General features: G+C 38.9%; 1 protein-coding gene across 12 annotated transcripts in view; it reads right to left on the reverse strand.

The window, feature by feature from the left end:
* The window catches only part of DENND5A (DENN domain containing 5A), a 70,811-nt gene that overhangs the window by 22,020 nt on the left and 29,856 nt on the right, over positions 1-18,935 (reverse strand). For 4 of the 12 annotated variants that reach the window (XM_040608155.1, XM_040608157.1, XM_040608154.1 and 1 more), the window contains 7 exons: positions 10,835-11,152; positions 8,440-8,655; positions 7,292-7,526; positions 6,696-6,846; positions 6,037-6,130; positions 2,802-2,933; positions 1,019-1,171 (listed from right to left, as the gene is read on the reverse strand). In XM_040608155.1, coding sequence (XP_040464089.1) covers positions 1,019-1,171; positions 2,802-2,933; positions 6,037-6,130; positions 6,696-6,846; positions 7,292-7,526; positions 8,440-8,655; positions 10,835-11,152 — 1,299 coding nt within the window. Of the gene's footprint in view, positions 1-96; positions 202-1,018; positions 1,172-2,801; positions 2,934-3,922; positions 4,031-6,036; positions 6,131-6,695; positions 6,847-7,291; positions 7,527-7,810; positions 8,030-8,439; positions 8,656-10,834; positions 11,153-18,935 lie in introns of those variants that run through there. The other 8 variants (XM_040608147.1, XM_040608146.1, XM_040608145.1 and 5 more) reach the window with 4 other exon arrangements.

The raw sequence follows: 18,935 nt of genomic DNA on the forward strand, positions 1-18,935 counted from the left end.
GCACTTCCTCCATCAGGCCTCTATTATATTCCACCACTCTTTATTCCACCATTCAGCACCATCTGCCAACATCTGCAATCAATCCAAAGCATTAACCTTATGTAGGGTTGGCCGTCTGGTGGTCTGAAAGGCCCAAATCTGAGTTGAAGCAGAGTATGCTGATGCTCTGTCTTCTAAGACGAAAGCAGTACAGCTTCTATCCTAAGTGATATACAAGAGGGAAGGGAAAGAATCACATGATAAATCTTCACACAGAGAACTGCTACATAGTTTGAAGGAGAGCAGATTTAAATGCTGGCGCTTGGGTGCTGGGAACAGAGATAATGAATTAGTTGTCTGGATTATGTACATTTATTCTGCACGTTCTTTTAAAAAACGACAGTTACATCTTCACTGTTCTTGCTATTCCTTTGTACAAAGGAGGAGGAAAGGATAAAAGCCTTTCAAGCTCCATCTAGTCCCACAAGCGACTCCAAACAGAAGAGCACAACAAAATTATTAATTTCATAGGAAAACACCTCTAACTAGTGCTTGACAATAGTCCCTTAACTATCCCTACACCATTCAGAAAAAAACCACAATAGCAAGTTTTTTACTCTCAAAAACTAAAGTATCCTTCATGAAAACAAATTCCCCACACCACATCCCACCGACAGCACCTTTGGCACATGCTGCCTTCTAGTCAACACAACTTCACAAACAAAAGTACTAACAACACCGAAATAGTTCATTCACCATCCTATTAAAAAAATGCCAAAACTCACAAATCAAACCAAAACCCCAGGTTAAACAGAAAGAGTATCCCAAGAAGTCATCTGTGGAGCACATCTAGATGTATGCTTGCACATAGCCCACAGCAAAAAGTGAAGACAGACAAGGGGGCAGTAAACGACATAAAAAGGGCTGGGGACACACACACAAGTATTTTAACACATCTACATACACACAAAAGGTATCCTCTGACATGTGATTTTAGGGAAGTGTGCTCAGATAACATACAGGAATATTCGTTCCTCACCTGTTTGACTTGCAGACCATGGCTCCATATCCTCTCTAAGAGGTCACACAGACTGGCTATAAGGGTATTCTCTTCTACGCCTGTGATATTCACTTCACCATGACCTAGCTCCACAGCTTCTCGACCCATCTTTTCAACCAACATCCGCTTGGTCTCAAAAAGGAGAAGGCAAAAGAGTTAATTCTTTCTGCGGGAACTTTCAAGATCACTTACACTTATTAAATAGCCAACAAGGAAGCACACAATAGCAAGTATCTGGCAGAATAACTGGGTGTACACAATACTTCTGAAGCTAGTGCATTTCTTCCATCCCTGTTTTTCAAGCCATGGCAGCACCAGTGTTGACCACTTCACTGGCTCTTCCACTTTTCTGACAAGGGGCTTGCCAAGGGGCACATAAGCCTCCACAGAGTAACCCCAAAGGGAACAGCAGGCCACACGCTGACAAGCTAGAGGTGCAGCAGCGAGGCCCTGCAACACACGTCTTGGGTGGGTTTGAAGCCTGGGGAGGCTGGACCAGGAGCAGCACACTGTGTCCGTCCCCTGCCAGGGGAGGGGAACGTGCCCAAGTGCTTCCAAGCAGCAGGGGGATAGGTCATTCCTGTAAGACCCTGTTTTACCAGATGAGTATCTGCATTTAAACCAAACCCATTCTGGAGCGTCTCTCTTTAGTTTCCTGATGAACCACACGCCCCCAAATAGTGCACAATTTCATACAGATCACCAAAGCTCTAAAGGACAGTCCCCCAGTCACAATATATTAATCATACAGTTATCTGGAGGGGGAAATGACCAGGGAATCACTTCTGCTCTTCTCCTACAGGTTTTTTCATCTGAGAGCTACTCTAGAATAGCAACAAAAATGACTAATACTCCCTTGGGCACCTATGCACAGTCCTAGCTGAGACTAAGCACTCCAAGTGAGTCTCCAGCTTCTCCTCCTCCTCACCTCCCCTGGTAATTTCTCTCTGCTAATGGCAAGCTCACTACATTCACTACAGCTGCATTCCCACGGTGAAAGAGCCAAGTCTGTCCCTACGGATTTTCACCCTCATATGCCCCTATCAAGTGAAGGTGATTATGTGGACTGTTTCATACATATGGAAAACTAAAGTGAAATCAGAAGTAGATGCATGTATTAAACATGGTTTTATGAAAAGTTGTATACAATTGCTGTATTACCTCCACTGACGCAAGGCAAGAATGTGTCTACTTGATAAATATTCTCTTTACCGTGCTAATATAAACATTAACACTTAATTCAGATTAATATATTGTCAAATATATAATGGTGAAGCATGTCAATGAAGAAATTCTACATTAGTTTGTAAAGTGCCTGAAAACTAACATTTCAGAAGTTTGTTAACCCACATCCTTTAGTATGATACAAGCTCCTACATTTTCACCACAACCTCCTCTTTTGGAATATTCACTCTCATTGAAATAGTGTAATCTCGTTAGTGAGAAGTGAAATACGATATAATAGACATGGGCAGCAGGATGATAAAGACCCATCAGAGTATTCAATCACTTTCTAACATTTCACATTCTCTGTCATAAATCTGCTTGATAGTTTCCACTCCTTGTAGAATTTCTCAATGTTATCTCTTAATGAATTTCTCACTACCATGCAAAAATCTTCACATGGATACCAGGCAAAAATGTTTATAGACACAAAGCAGAAAGAGATGGCAGAAGAAGGGGGTTCAAACACATTGACCACGAAATAGTCCATAAAGGATGGCCATGAGCTGCAAAAGAACAGAATTATTCTCTGTATTACCTTATTTCGGCATTCCTTCAACAAGCCTTCTACAAACTTCCAGTTTGTTTGTGCAATTACCGATGGGGAGAGGTTAGACAGTTTGGGCTGCCGAATAGTGCTGCCCAGATTCCTGGCTTCTTGGATATACTTCTGTATTGGGGTAGAAAATTGACAAATACAGAGAAAAGCACAAGTGAGACTACTTTGAAGAGAAAAGGGTCAACTTATCTTTAAAACCCACCCCTGTGCAATGAGGGGGAAAGGATCACGTGGTCTTTCAGAAAAGGCCCCTTGTTACATCCAGCACTCTATTGGGCTGAGACACTTCAGGTACTATTTCACCGGAGATCAAATCCCCGTTTACATCAATTAGTATTAGAACACACATTGCTGAGTAACAAAAATGCAACACAAACTGCCAAGGATATTGAGATGCATAGAGATTCAACTACTCCGTCCACCACTGAGAACTGTCTTGTTATTTTTTCATATAAAATGACAAGCTTGTAATAATTACCCAGACCAAGACGATTCGAATGGCACGCTGCTTTACGTAGGGATTGCAAGAAAAATTTGCCTGCAGCTTTGACAATACCCAAGATCTGTGCCATGCCCTGCATTCCTGCAGATCTCCTGTTTCTCACCCACCCTCCCAGGAAGCAGCTGCAAAATGCTACACACAGCTCTCAGCTGTGAACCACCTGCATTTCTGAGCAAAATGATTTCCTGAACTCACTATACTTGAAAGAGCTTTTCTGCTCCTGTTACTGCCATCAAGGAGTTGCCATTGTTTACACTTCAGAGACAGTAATATGACAAATGTTTTGTAAGCCAGGTGGATTGATTGGGGCACAGTTAACTGTGAATAAGTGCTAAAGAGAAAATCCTGTACAGGCACTGACAGGATACGCAGCATTAGTACACATTTCAGATTATCTAGGTAACTTATCTAGCTTACACTGAAATAACAACCAACTGAAAACTTGGCAAATAGACAGATCTGTCCAACATATGATCTTCACAGAGGGAAAAACACACCTTCTCCATCAGCCTTGCAACTAAACAGCTATGATATATACATTATATTGTGTATCTTTATCCAGAACTATGATTAGAGTCATATTGTGCATTCAACATACCAGATAACGCTCTGAGACAGATTTTATACAGGGCATGAAGGGCCAATCATGCTGGTCCCAGTCTAAACAGAACTGCAACTGAAGCTCTGACATGGAAAAGTCCAGGTGCTGGCAGAACAAGTTGGTAGCAAAAAGCCAAGCAGACCATGTAAAGTGAAAGTGGTAAGCACATATGAAGTAATAAAAGCAAGCATGCAAAACAGAAAAGGAAAAGAGTGAAGACATAATATAATGCAGAACTCCCAAGCATTCAACATAAAAATCAACTTTTAAGTAATGAATCTGAAAGGAAAAAAGAAAAGATGGCACACAGTCATTGGATTGGTATAAACTCTGTCTCCACTGGGCACAAAGATTTTCAAGTTAAAAGCCACTAAGTCTCAATTCCACAGATTTTTTGTTGCCTGCTCCAAAGCTTCAGTTTCTCTACAACTCACAGCACCGCACTTCAAAACCATTGCCCCCTGCCCAGCCTGACCTCCAGTGTTGGCCTCAGAAGGGCCCCCTCCCCGTTCTTTCCAACTTCACAGGAAAGCCTCCGGTTCACCTGGCAGAGGGAGGGCAATGTTCGTTCAGTATTATAGTTAAAAAGGTACAGCACAAAACGCTAAAACACCAGCACAGATTAATCTGGCAGTTGGTACCCTCACCTGAACATGTATTTGTAATTTTTAGTACTGTATAGATATTGTAAATTTTATTCCTTGGAAATTATTTGCCTTGTGTGACAGAGTAATTCCTATAGAATAATCAACTTGTGAGGAGTTAGTTAAAAAGGAAAACAAACAAAATAACCTACAGGCTACAAGATTTTTGCCTTTGTAATTACCTACTTGGCATCCCAGAAGTTTGTATGTGCTAAACATCATAATTGTTAAAAGCAATAATGATGTCACAAATCAACTAGTCTTCATTTCTGTTACTTCTAAGTAAAAAGTACTTTAGAGTTATCGGAATATACAGAATACATCAAAGCCAGAAACTACTCATAGGTTTTTTTATTATTATGCAGACATTCTTCTATTACATGGTTATGGATGACATAGGCAACACTATACTTAAACAAACTTTTAACAAACCAGTGAGAAAATTCTGGCAATGAGTACACAGGAAAGGAAATTAAACTAACCACTACCATAAAAGGATGAACTGGACAGACAACGATACTTGACTTTGACAACACTACCCTGACACAAGGCTACAAAGTTCCAATTAAAGCTTTTTTGAGGGTATTTAAGCAAGGCAAGAGAATACTGTCTTCAACAAACAATATACATTTAAAGAGAAGTGAAGCTTTGGGATTACTACACACAAAAAAAATTTCTGAAATTTTAAACCAGATGATTCTTGGAATTACCTGTACATCAACATCCAGTATAACAAGTTTTCAGTCTGTATCACACAAATCAGAAACTGTACTGTAATTAGTTCACACCACCCAGATCCTTCAACATCCCTTCACCACAAAGAATAACTGTGTCAGCTGCAGAAGCACTGGTGGGAGAAATTATCAGTGCTGTGTTGGAACAGGCAGACACAAACCCGACAGCACCGGTGGGGTTCACATTCCCACCTTCACAGGAGGTTGTGTGTCCATTTGCCACCTTAAGACTTATTTTATGGTCTACAGAAGAAGAACAGGCAACTCCAAAACGGCAATGCTTCTGATTTTAGGATGAAATTAATCACTCGCTGGAGGTGGTTATCTTTCCTCCATCAAACATAAAAAAGCAGCACAGAGTGACTGAGTTATTTAGAGACAGGAAACAACTAAACCCAAAACTGTTAAGGTTAACTCCCCTCTTCTGCCTTGCCTCCCTGCTTTACCCTCCCCTTCTATAATCTTTACAACATGTGATGACATTTTCAGGGAACGCTCATAACACTGGATGACATTTTTGTCCTTAGAGGGGGTAAAAATGGTGTAACTTTGAGTAAGCAAGTTAGATATTTTGGTCTGCTAAGGACCACGAACTTAATTTGTATTAGATACACATAAGGGAGAGCAGAAACTGCAAGGAACTGTCTAGACATTTCATAAAGGTTACAGAGCATTATTCAGGCAATTAGGGAGGAAAAAAATAATCAGATCTCTATAGCTGAACAATTTTCACCTCTCTCTGATCATTGTCAAGACGCAGGTGCTCTGTGTGTTGCTTCTGTCTGTCCTTCCGCCTCCACTGTGCAGGAGCATTTCTCTTCGTCCACCTACAGATGGAAGAGTATTATTAAGCTAATGTCAAGAGTTAGGTGAAGGGCAGCGGCAATGAGGGAAATAAGTATTTTCTATCTAATTTTATATTGAATACATTGACATCAATTACATCAAACAAAGCACAGCTGCAAATACATACGGGCAAACAAAGGATTTCAGAAAATTAGATCATTATACACTTGCTTTGCGTTCTTCCATTATTTTACGATACCCAGTCACAATTAACACCTTTTTCCTTTTCTTTCAAAGTTCTTCTAAGAAGATATTCTAAAATACTTGCTAGGCCTTAACTGAGATCCAGTAAGAAGATCTGCTTTCATATTGACAGCAATTATAAGTAACTCAAAGTAAATCAACTATAACCTCAAACATAATAGGGCTTTCTTAAGTAAATTTGCCTCTGGAAGCCCAGATCTTAAAAAGAAAAAAGAAAGAATGCAAGTGATGTAACAAAAAAAACCCACCACACACAACCCACCCATATAATCTGATTTGATCTCACTTTAAAAAGGAGACACTCAATTTGCTTTCCAGCACCTCTTGCCCTAGGTTACTCACTTGTTGCTTGCTGGTCCAGTGGATAAAACATCAGACTGCAGCTTGGGAAAAAATCCAAGCTCATATTTCCCTTGTCCAATTTTCATGTCCAGCAAGTGTGGGTGGACTGCAGTGTGATCTATTTTTGCTAGCCTTAATTCAATAGATTTCTCTGAAACAGTAAAAAAGTTTATGTTTTTTAAAGTTGTCTTCATCAGACATGTATCTATAATCACACATCCTCAACTAAAAGTGGATCTCAAATTTAGCAGGGGAGGTGGAAGTTTCTTACTGACCCAAACAGATACACTAAGTACAACAGTATATTAAACATCAAAGAACTGTCACCAAAAGGAAAAAAAATGTTTATATTCTTAAGGTCAAACATTTTTCACACAAGGCATGCAGGAAAACAGTCAAGTTCAATTAAACTTCAGAGGAATTTCATCTCACATCTCAACTTCCTACATAACATTTAGTTCAGCTTTGCATCTCAGCTTTTTTGGTCTATTTTTTTTGAGGTTTCAAAGCATGAATTGTTACTTAAATGTCTACAAAAAACAGCGGTGACTAGTTGTATTTTCTTAAGCATCAAGAAAGTGGCTTATTACTCTTACCAGCCTCGTCAATGGTTGTGCATTTTTGATACATAGATGTGCGCAGAGTTGGTGTCCTAACATTTAGCAGCCTGATTTTATCCACTCTAGAATCAAATACTCTCAAAATAGGGTCTTTATCATCCTCATCGTGGCACATAATCTTATTGTCAATAAAAGATGCAAACATTTGGGTCTCCAGGAATCTCGAGAGGAAAGGCAAGTAAGGTTCAGGCTGGTCGGACAAGAAAGATGCCTAACAGACAAGAAGAGATAAGAGTGTTTGGGAGTCTGCAGAGAGAGTTACATCCACCAAAAGCACCGATTTTTTCTAATTAAGGATGTATGAGAGAGCTTTGGTACCACTTAAAGCCTAGTTTTATTACACACACCAATTCTATCTCTGAAAGTCTACATGAATTCTAATTCATGACAATCACCTACTATACAGCACAGTAAGTATTAAACTGTGATTTTAGCATTTCCTTAATTTTCTACAAATTTCAGCAGAATCCCAGCAAACCACAACAACAGTACCACAGGTGCAGATATTATGTTCCGCTGGCTGAGCTCAAATCTTATGAAGTTGATGAGAATCCTTCCATACAATTTGATGGGAATCAGAGTAGTGTTTTAGCAGGCAGAGCTGCAACATAATCTTCACCCATGTGAACTACCCTGCTGACAAGTATCTGATCTCCAGTAAAGAAGACAGCAGCAAAATTTGAAGAACGAGGTCTTGCATTCCCTAGAAAAGAGCTAGGAGGACACCGGTGTGTATGTATGTGTTACATGAGGTCGTGGCTTTATTCATTAACATATTCAGCAATTCTTCTGGTGAAAAAGATAAATATCCTTTTCACTAGTAACATTTAACCTTAATGTAGAGGTTAGCAATAAAGTGAGGTTTTCTAAGCTATTTCTCTACTGTAAGCTGTATTCTTCTGTAATACAAGTAAAGATACTCTTTTAAGGATATTAAGTGTGCTCATGTATATATTTTTCCTCGTAATATACATGTGACTTTTTTGGGGGGAACACTGAAACTTAAGGAAAAAAATTACAATTTTGACAGTACTGTTTTCCATTTCACAGCCCTGTAAACAAATTCTTAGGTTTGAGTACTGTTTTACTTTTTTACATTGACATATCTTCTTATTACAACTTACTTTATCAAAATTTTGCATCTGTTCCCTGTTAGTAAACCAAGATTCCTTGTCCTGGCTGGGTTGAATGACAAATACTTCATAATCTGCAAACATCTGCGTAAAGCGGTTGGCAAAAACTTCACGGATTTGAATGTTCAGCTGGTAAATCTTGAATTCTTCTTCATCACACTGAATTTTAAGATCCTTTTTGCTACTGGTCTCCTCTCGCACCTCCAGCTGAGAAGGAAACACACAAAAAAATTGTATTGTTGCTTTGCTAGGTATTCTAGGTATACTAGATCTTAATCTGCCATTCAGCTGCTACTCCTTAAGTTAACATCCCAATTAAAAAAACCCAACAACTTGCAGTTTCAAGCACTGTAACAGAACAGCAACGTTAAAAAAAAAATCTAGAAAAAAATCTTTGCCTACAAAAGCTCCAGTTTCAATAATAAACCATAACCCTACTTTATTACTGGTTGCACTGGATATGCTTTAGATCGAGATGGGATAGATGGCAACCATATACATACCCACATATGCCATACACTTAACTTACTACTTTTTACTTTTTAATCACCTGCATAGGCTTTTTAGGGGGTTTTAGTACTGCTGCATTATTAGGCAAATACTTATTTCTGCCCAGTGTAATACAAGTCCAGGTTTAGTGCCGTTACAGTTTGACACATACCAGCCTCCAAATGCAGACAGAATGCACAGCACAAGGAAGCTGTATATGTCTAGTAGCCTTAGCAGCATAACGCACAATTCATCACTACACAGCCCGGAGCAATCTTTGAAATAAAATGCATTTTTAGTTAATATGTGGGCTAAGATTTATGGGAACAGCAGCTGAGATTCAGATATTCAATTTGTGTCAGTTTTGATAGGAATTATCTAGGAAAAAAATAATCAAAGCCACAAGCATTCACGCACCAGTTTGAATGCACATTTGCTACCCCTGCCTTCATTAATTATTTTAAGAGGCACCACCACACATAATTAGATATAACATCTACAGCTTACATCATCGGCACAGTGATGCAGTTGCTGCAGCTGTCCCATGCTTCTTTAAGCACCTTGGTTACAGCAGTCGAAGGCCAGCCATACATGGCATCGTATAGCCATGCTCTCTGCTAGAGAAAGCTTTGCTATTCAGTCATTTCTTCTAACCACATCTCAAAAATAGCCCTTGGCATCTATACATTCCCCATTAACTGGGTATTTGGCATTAAGCAGGTTTTTTATTTACTCATTTGAGAAAATTTTGACAGTTATAACCTATACATGCCTATCATCACAAAAAAAGCTAGTAAAATGAGACTTCAACTACTATGGAAGAGAGTACAGAGTAGATTAGGGCCTGAATGTGCAAAAACTTACAAGAAATTAAGAAGCACCATACTTTTCCCATCACTTCCCAATCCACTCAGCAAAAAACCAAATGCTTCTTACCAATTTTCTCCTGAACAAGAAGACGACAATGCAAAAGAAAAATCTGAGAAGAGGAACACAGCTGATTTGAGCATCTAATCCTGTCCAGTAACCAAATGCTTCTTCCTGTACCCCCCCAGAGCTCCCTCCCCACCCTACTGTAGGTCACAATTTCTGCCTCTGTTCAGGTCTCACCTGCAGCCCAACTTACAGTCACATGGGTAGGAATCAGACCCAGCAATGAAGAACCAGTCATGATAATTTAAACATGGAAGAAATAAAACCTTTGCTGAGAAAATCTTATCTCCATTCCCCAAAGGCCCAAAAACCCCCCACAGTAGTCTTTCAAGTGATACCTTTTATGCAAAAAGGGCCAAAACTTTTTTTTCCCAATTCTGATCACCCAAAAAATCCAACCAGAGTCACCAAGAGCTGTGCATATTCACTCACTGGGAATCAGACACTAATGCATTTTTACAACATCAACCAGAATAAAGCATCACAATATCCCTATGGCAAGCACATTATATACAAGCAAAATAACAGATATTCTACACACAATGATAAAAAAAAAAAAAAGATGAAAAAAAGATGAAAAAAGATAGCTGTAGAAACCAAGACTGGATTCCAACTTCACAATTATCTGGATGTCAGTTTTAGCTATGTAAAACATAAGAAATTGGTGTAAACTTAGAATAAATCTTAAACCCAAGAATATACAAGGCAAGGTGTATTTCAAAACAAGTTATCATGGCAAAGAAACTGGAGGATAGCCAAAGGTCTCACTAAATGCTGTGGGCCCTCTCTCACCCAAGCTTGCCCTTGTCTCTAGAGATGTTCACAAGGTTGTGTAACACAAGATGTGAACGTGTTAACATAGAGTTCTCCCTAGTGAAGCCAGACAAATGGCGTCTTCGGACCATGACTTCAGACCAACTACTACTGCAGGGCCAGAGAGAATGCAGATAATTTCAAAACTTACCTTTTCCAGACTCACACCTGTTCTTTTAACAAGTGCTTGGAGTCTTGCAATAGTCTCATTTTCCTTTAGCAGCTCATAGGAATTCAATGGTGAACCTGCTATGTTCCCATTTCTTTTATCAGAAACCAGGTCACATGCTCTGAGGCTCTTCATCTTGGAGGCACTTTCACTGCAGTGAAGGTTTCCCTCGGGTGGGATTCCAAAAGCCATTAGTATCTCTGAAATTTCCTGAATGAACTCAAGTTTATTTGGGAACTGGGGTAAATCTTCTGGCAGCTCAATGAAATGGTTGTCTACATCCACAAAGCACAGGTTAGCCTGGGATTTAATTTAGAACAGGATACTGTTACAATATCACTAAACACAAAGGTCACATCTTTATTCATCTTTGGGGTTTGTGCTTATTAAAAGATTCAAATACACTTGCATTTGTTTGGTTATTTTCTAAAACAGACTTGCCCCAGACATAACCCAACTGGCTGGTCGGCATTGAAGAAAGCAGCACAGCCCTACCTCTTCAGGTCTTTCTTTAGGAAAGAAGACTCATTTTAAAGTTGCTTACCAGGTACAAAAGAGATTGTATCATATACTAGGTACAGGTATGTGAATTTTTTCATAGATGAACAGCTAGATTTTAACTACAGGATATTTGCAATACTATTTTAAACACGTGCATATGTGAACAGGTGACTGCCCACTGCCTGGATTATCAGTCCACTCTAAGAGATGTGGTGAATTCCATTCTAAAAGGTACACTGATATTGCAGAAGCTGCAATAAAGTTATCTTCTCTTTTTTGTAAGCAATTTGAGAACTAAGGCAATTCCTTCAATGAGTTTAGAAATTTGTTTCCAAAGGGAAAAATGAATTGAACTAGTTTCAATTCTCTTTTCCTGTATCAACCCCTATCTCATTTACCATCAACAAAGACCAAGGGGGGAGAAAAAAAAAAAAAAAAAAAAAAAACCAAAGAAAAAAACACCTATGTGGCTTCCACAGCAACATCAAAAGAAGCTAAGCATCTTTCAAGCATTTTTCTCACCCTGTAGTTGGTGAGGGAGGGGTTCCCCTTTCGGCTTCTGCATTGCAGAATCTGCATCAAACATTTTCATGATATTACATACATCACAGCAAGAACCCTGTTCATTATGTGGAATCTACATGGTAAGTTATGTATAAAGAAGAAACACTGCTTTTCAGGAGAAGCATTTCAGGTTTTCCTCACTGCAGAATAAATATGGATTGTCACTTTTCCTGTTTAGCCTTCCCTATACCAAACCCCTTCACCCAGATTACGGGGTAGTTTTGACCTAGCTTCACTGCATTATTTTAGGAGACACCTGAACTCAAGTCTCAGTATACCTTTGTAGCAAAAATACATACCAAGTCATGAAAGCTAGGAGATCTCCAGTTATTTCTTACGATTCAATAAGTGCAGAAGGAAGCACTCTCGCAACTGAATTGGAAGAAATTAACCTCACACTGAATGAATGATGGATGATCCCAGAAATCAGAGCAATGTACACAAACAGCAAAGCATCAGTAAGCACAAAGTACTTCCAATAGGATTTTGCTGTGGGATTGATCATGGGTAGGCTAGGATAAGCTGTACCTGACAAGATCCCTTCATTTAAGTAAACTGTTGTGAAGACAATCATTTCATACTTGTGACAGAATTAGCGCTCTTGGCATTTCTACTGAACAGAGCCGAGATGTCAATTCTCCTTAAAACACAAGTATCTGCTGTGTTTGATTTCTTGAACTTCAACATTAAAATTTTAAAAAACACCGTCATTCTTAAAGCAGAACTCCACTGGACATACTACACTATATTTGCACAGCACTTTGCATGAAAAAGTCCAATTTATGCTCTGCTACAATGTTACCCATAGTTACAAAGGTAAGCAGAAGAATTCCAGTTCTCCATTTTTTGATGTTTTAGCATTTTAGTACTGGGATTGATTTCTTAGGCTCAAAGGAACACATATAAAACAGTTTAGTAGCTCTTGTATAGATCCTTTACTGTAAATTCAATCCCAAATTGAATTAGGTCTTACAAAAGGACCCAAGGTCAATAAATAGAACGAAGACCTTTATTCTGAAACAGCTTCTGGTGCACCTTAGAAGAAGTTTTTATTTTTTAAATAAGACAGGTTGGTGGTGTTCAGATTTCCCCAGTACCAGCATTTCTCAAACACAGCGGGCGGTGCGTGTGCCTGCAGCAGGCTGGGGATGCAGGCAGAGCGCATCCACTTCTTCCTCAAAGAAGCATTTGGCACAAAGGGACAGTATGGACACAAGAACTCTCATGTTTCAAGCAAGTACCTAAATTTAGGAACTTCAACATTCCTACAGTACCCACGGTTCTGTGATGATCAGGATTCAAGTCAGCTAATATTTATCAGGAACGCTGTAAGGACTTCAAGATATGAGAGAAATCAAGCCTTGAACCTAGGCACAATGACTACCAATTGGTGCTGAGGGAAAAACAAAAAATATTTAATTCGTCACAAGCTGTCTGTGAAACAGCAAGACAGACTCATTAACAGACTCTTCAAACAATTTAATTGTATTACTTCTTTTCAAAACTCTCTTTAAATTGATGTCATTCAACTTGCCTTCTGTTTTGTATTATCTTAGCACAGATTCTGCAGAAAACATCGCTCTTCGTTAAGCTTGGCTGTACCTAAAAAGCACTTGGCCAAAAACTAACCAAAGGTTAACTTTACCAATATAGAGATTCTAGTCCTCAACTGAAAATAAACCCCTTGCCAACGAAGAAAAAGCCATAATGCTTGCCGAAATTGCTTAAAAGTATCTAGGCTCATCTGCCTAATTCTTCCAATCAATAAAATACCCCTTCTGCAGGGTTTCTCTTTAAGAGCAACAGACATAGTTTAAACTCTCTCAGCCACTAATGATGATTGCTTATCATGCAACTTACTATGACACTTCCCAGAATTTGCCCTATATAAGAGCATTAAAAAAAGAAGAAAAAAAAAAAAAAAAAGGTTTGTGTGCAGCAATACTCTAAAGAGTGTAAAGAATATTTCTGGGGACACTCTACAATTATTCAGTGCCTGGTTAATAACCCCTAAGACAGAGGACTACCTAGAGCAGCACCAGCAAAGGAGATTCAGCAGATGACTTTAACTCTCTTAGGGAGACTGAGGTCACACTCACAAACTACATAAGCACTTCTGAAAGGGCCATGTTCCCCAAGGAACAGAAATGGCAAAGTCACCTCCCTTCACATGCCCTCAAGAGGTACCAAAACTACATTTTTCTGTAAAAATTAAATCCTAAGTAAATAAACCATCAGTAACAGACACCAAAACAGCAAGTCTCACAATGCTGCTACACTATACAGATCCAACAGAACAGAGTACCAGTAAGGACAGAGGGGGGCCTCTCCCTTAAAAAGCAAGAGAAAGTAAATGGCACATTTTTTTCTTCAGTCATAGCCATCCAAAGCATTCTGCATGCTAGGAACTGGGCAAGTACACAAAGCAGAAAAACAGATGAGTTCTCTGACCACAAAGTTTTAGTTATTTTGTTTCTGGAAGCAGCACAGTTGAGTGAGCTATGAATAGTTCACCGCTCTGTACGTAAGCCTCCACGGATACACTGATCATCACTTTACACATACAAAATTAAAATGATATAAAGACTAGATACTTAGCAACATGTGCATGTGTCAGTAAACACATAATTGAAAGAGAATCCTTAAGTCAGCTGCTTGGTATTTCAGGTCTCTAGAACAGTCAAATATGCTTGTATTTGTTGCTGAGGTACCAGTTTTCTGACCAAAAGAAAGCCTCGGATAGTTACACACCACTTCAATGACAGATTGTCGCAAGAGGACACACAACAAAATGTCCTCCTAAGACACTACACTAAGGAACAAGGATGTCGCATCCTAATTTAAAAACTTGTTTTTCCCATAAACTTTTATCATTGCAAATAACAGCGTGTCCAGGTGAAAGTCTTACAAACCTCAGGAATGTGAATGCAAGCAAGTCAACATTCACGTATCTAATGCCAAAGCCTGGTCCCCCGAGGTCAATGTCACAACCTCCCACTGGCTCAGTGGGGTCTGGACTACACCCGTCACTTGCGAAGCCAGAGGACAATTGCAATTCTTTAGTTTGACCTCAAGCACAATAAGGGCCAAACCCACACACTGATCTAGCCAGGCCTGCAACAAGCCCACATCCTTCCTTTCAGCTCTGTTCAAAAATACTGAAGGAAATTATTTAGGTTCTGCCAAAAGGACATCTAAGGAGGAACTAACATTCACTAATAACGAGTAAGCTCCCCAAGCCTAAAAAGAAAATATGCTTTATTTAAAATATTAATATATAATTACATGGTATGTAAATAGATGTCTACAGCTATTTAGAACAGTCAGTTCTGATAGCACAATCACCACTACTTGAATTCTCCGTGCAACCCAGGTGCTCAAAGTATATGTCCCATACAGGTTTTCACATCCCCTCCTAGACAGTTAGATTGAAACACAGTTCTGAGTTAAGGCTTCTGCTTGAATACAGCATTGGAAAAATCAAAAAGCATTCATCTACAGCTTTTCTACAGCACGTAGCACCTTTGTGCATTAGGTTTCAACCTTACAAATAACCACCCACTTCACTTAACGTGCAGAAAACATTGACATGCAAATCGATACACACACAGCTAGCTTGTGGAAAGTGTGTTTACAGTGGTCTTAAATTCTAAAGGATGCTCCCGTGCCATTCCTGTAAGCAAATGGTGAGCTTTTGCATTTATTCTCAGCACTGCTGTTCTTTGTACCAACCCAGAATCTGTGACTGAGAACAACTTATTGCTGCAGCTTTCAGAAACATAAATTTAACTCAAGTGGCTGTTTAACACTGAAACACAGGAAAACATAAAACATGAACTCTGTCAATAAATCTGCAGTATTACCAAGGATCTATCACACCAGCAGATAGCCTGAGAATGCATACCAAGCAGTGATTATCTTTCAAAATAATTATCTTGGTCAGTCTGATCTAAATGTGTTGGCATCAAGAGGAAAAAGGGCTTTTCAAGAGATCTTTCTTATCTTCTAAAACAACATACAAAAACAGAAGCCTGCAGAATTTGTTAACATTTAGCATTTAATCTTTTTAATGGTTGAAATAAAAATACTGAGAGCATGTATCCATCTTGTGCTAGTAGAGAACTGGATTTTAGCTTTTAAAATCTTCCAGCTTTTCTAAAAGAAAGAGCTATTGTCCAAGACCCTTGGGATAACCATTAAAAACAAGCTTTTTTAACAAGGTAATAATTTTGTTTGATTTAACCAGTGCTGAAAGACTCAATCTTCCTAATTTCCACTCAAAATAATTATTATTTCCACCATTCTCCTGCATTACAGTGGCAAGATGCACATGCAAATCCAGTATCATGAAACTGCCCAGATTAACTTGCTTTTAAAAATGCATGGCTATAGCACTGCAAAAGTGTCTTTAAAAGGAAATTCAAAGACACAACAAAAAACAATCTTATGTTAGTACTTGCTATGTTTATGATCTGCAAGAAAGCTAGTTTAACCACTTTTTCTGATCAATTTTACCGATAAAGAAACCACAGTTCTACCAGCAACATCTGAAACGGCTACATGTTCTTCCCTTCCCCGCTGATCTCTGCAGCACCTTATTCTAGCATCACTTTGCTCATGTCCCTCCCTTTCTCTCTGGGTTCCTTACAAGCCTCTTATGCAGCTATCAGTGAAACCACAAGGATGCTCATGCATACAGAAAGAGCCCTAAGCAAAGCAGCAATACGTGTAGGAACAAGCTTAACTTCAAGTGCACCGTATCACTGACACGTACCAGAAACTCGCCCAACCCTACAGTACGCCTTCGCTACAATTTTAATGGGCCACAGAGAATCAGATCTTCAAGTTGTTGGTGAACTTCAATGAATTCCCCATCAGGCACTTTTTTCTGAAGTACCCAAGGGATAGTCTAAACTCAAATTTTGTACTAACGCTGAGGATTTAATCATCGTCTGACAAAGCATCAACTTCAAGGATACAGCTGGACTTCCACGTTCCCATGGTAAAGCATTCCTTTAAAAGCACTAGACGTGACCAAATATGGGAGGCTGCCACTACAGGTAAACCAAAACAAGCCTTATGGTATACGTGTGCAAGACTTAAACCAAACCTGACCAAGTCAGGACAGATAATATTTCTGCATATATTAACCTAAAACATTATGAGCAAAACAAATTAGTATTTTAAAAACGTCATTATAAAACCACAATCAAGAAGCCTACAGTGACACTGATGCATCGAATGCTACGCTAGATAGCAGTGTTATGTTCTTCCACAGTGCCCTTCAACTGAGAAGCACTAACTAGGCTTTCCATCAAAGCTCACTTCTGCGGCCCTTGTCCAAACAAGATATTGCTTTCTTTAACAGCCACTGTCCCGTGAATCCCTGTAAATAGATTAGCAACACAGACCACAGTTTATGCAGTTTCAAAACAACAAAAAAGACTTTTTTTGCAGAACTTGTAATAAATAAGAACACAGAACAGCTCTTCATACACCATTTGCAGTTGGTGAGGAAAATTATGATACTTGCCGCGTCTATGAATCAGAAGCCTAGACGCAGGCCTTGGAAATTAAGTTCCTCATCTAAGCCTGATGATTTCATAAAGGATCACATACTTTCCAAACTTTAGAGATAAACAATGTTAAATATTAATATCTCTTTTGTTACTGATGATAAATCTGTCTTTACTGAAGTACAACCAATAGAATCCACATGCCCTCTTCCGCTGCTCTAGAACAACACATTTTATGCATGTTCCTTGTCAGCTTCTAATGTCAGGAATTAACTGTAGAGCTTCTCTGGCTCTCTAAGTGAAGGGTATCTGAAAGCCTAATCATAAAGCGAAGTAGCTTTGAGATGCACCTGTAATCTGCAGTGCAAAATATATTAGAGCTGACTGAGTAAATTATTAGTATCAGAAATACTGATACTGACCAATAGTTTCACTTAGTGAGACCAGTATGCACTTTAACTCTGCTTTACATTGGAAAATGGCCCATTTACATCTTGTTGCAACAGCAGGTTTTGGGAAGGCAGGGGTTTGTTTTATTTTTTTGTTTTAAAGTAAACTCTCTACAATGAAAATGTCAACAACAGTGAGCTCCTGATCTTCCCAGTCTAATTCGCCTCTCAGATAAGCAAATCTATTGGTACAGGATAACTTCTTAGTCATCTTTGAAGTCTCCAGCACATGTTCAACTCCATTTCTATGTCATAGATACATTCCCAGCCTGTAGTGCTAAGGACTTCACCAGTTCACAAGAAACCTTAGCTAGCGTTGACTACCAAGGGGATTTGTCAGTTTAAGTCTTACTCACACTGTACCAATTTTTAAGAGCACACTCTTCAACTACGAAAGAGAAAAGATGAACCTTCAGAAGGACAAGGTTAAGACCTGCAGCAAATTCCATCACAGGGGAACACCACTCCTGCTATCTTAATCCTGTGTGTCCTCTCTCCCTGCCCTCCCAGACAATTCTGATCTCTAAGATACTATCAAAAAAATCTACTCCTCCAGCTTCATAAAAGGCTATCTGTAAAACAAAACGTAAACTGAGATGCCAGATTATTTTTTATTACTAATCTAATTTCATTTTAAAAGTCTAAAAATAAATCAACCGCCTTACTTTAAACCTCCAAAGTAAGCTGATAAAGCTCTTCAAAATAATTTACCTTTTAAACAATTGAAATACCTATTTGAAATTAAAATATGTTTATTTAGTTGGAAGTATTATAGTGATTTCAAAATGATTTACAAAAGGAGGACAGTCACTTCACAACAGTGAAAAAACCCATGGTGCATATTAACATGCATATCCACATATGGATTTTACCTCACCAGCTACTCCCTCTAAAAAGTATACTAACCATATCAATTAGGCCTGTCAGTACAAGCAAAATTTTGTAAAGATGTAGTAAAACAAAGCAACAGACAGTTTTCATGGCAAGAACACAGACTACTCTGTTATTAATTATGCCAGTGTAAAAAGAAAGAAAAAAGGAAGAAAGAAATCA

This window comes from Falco naumanni, chromosome 10, assembly GCF_017639655.2.
Source record: "Falco naumanni isolate bFalNau1 chromosome 10, bFalNau1.pat, whole genome shotgun sequence".
NCBI lineage: Eukaryota > Metazoa > Chordata > Aves > Falconiformes > Falconidae > Falco > Falco naumanni.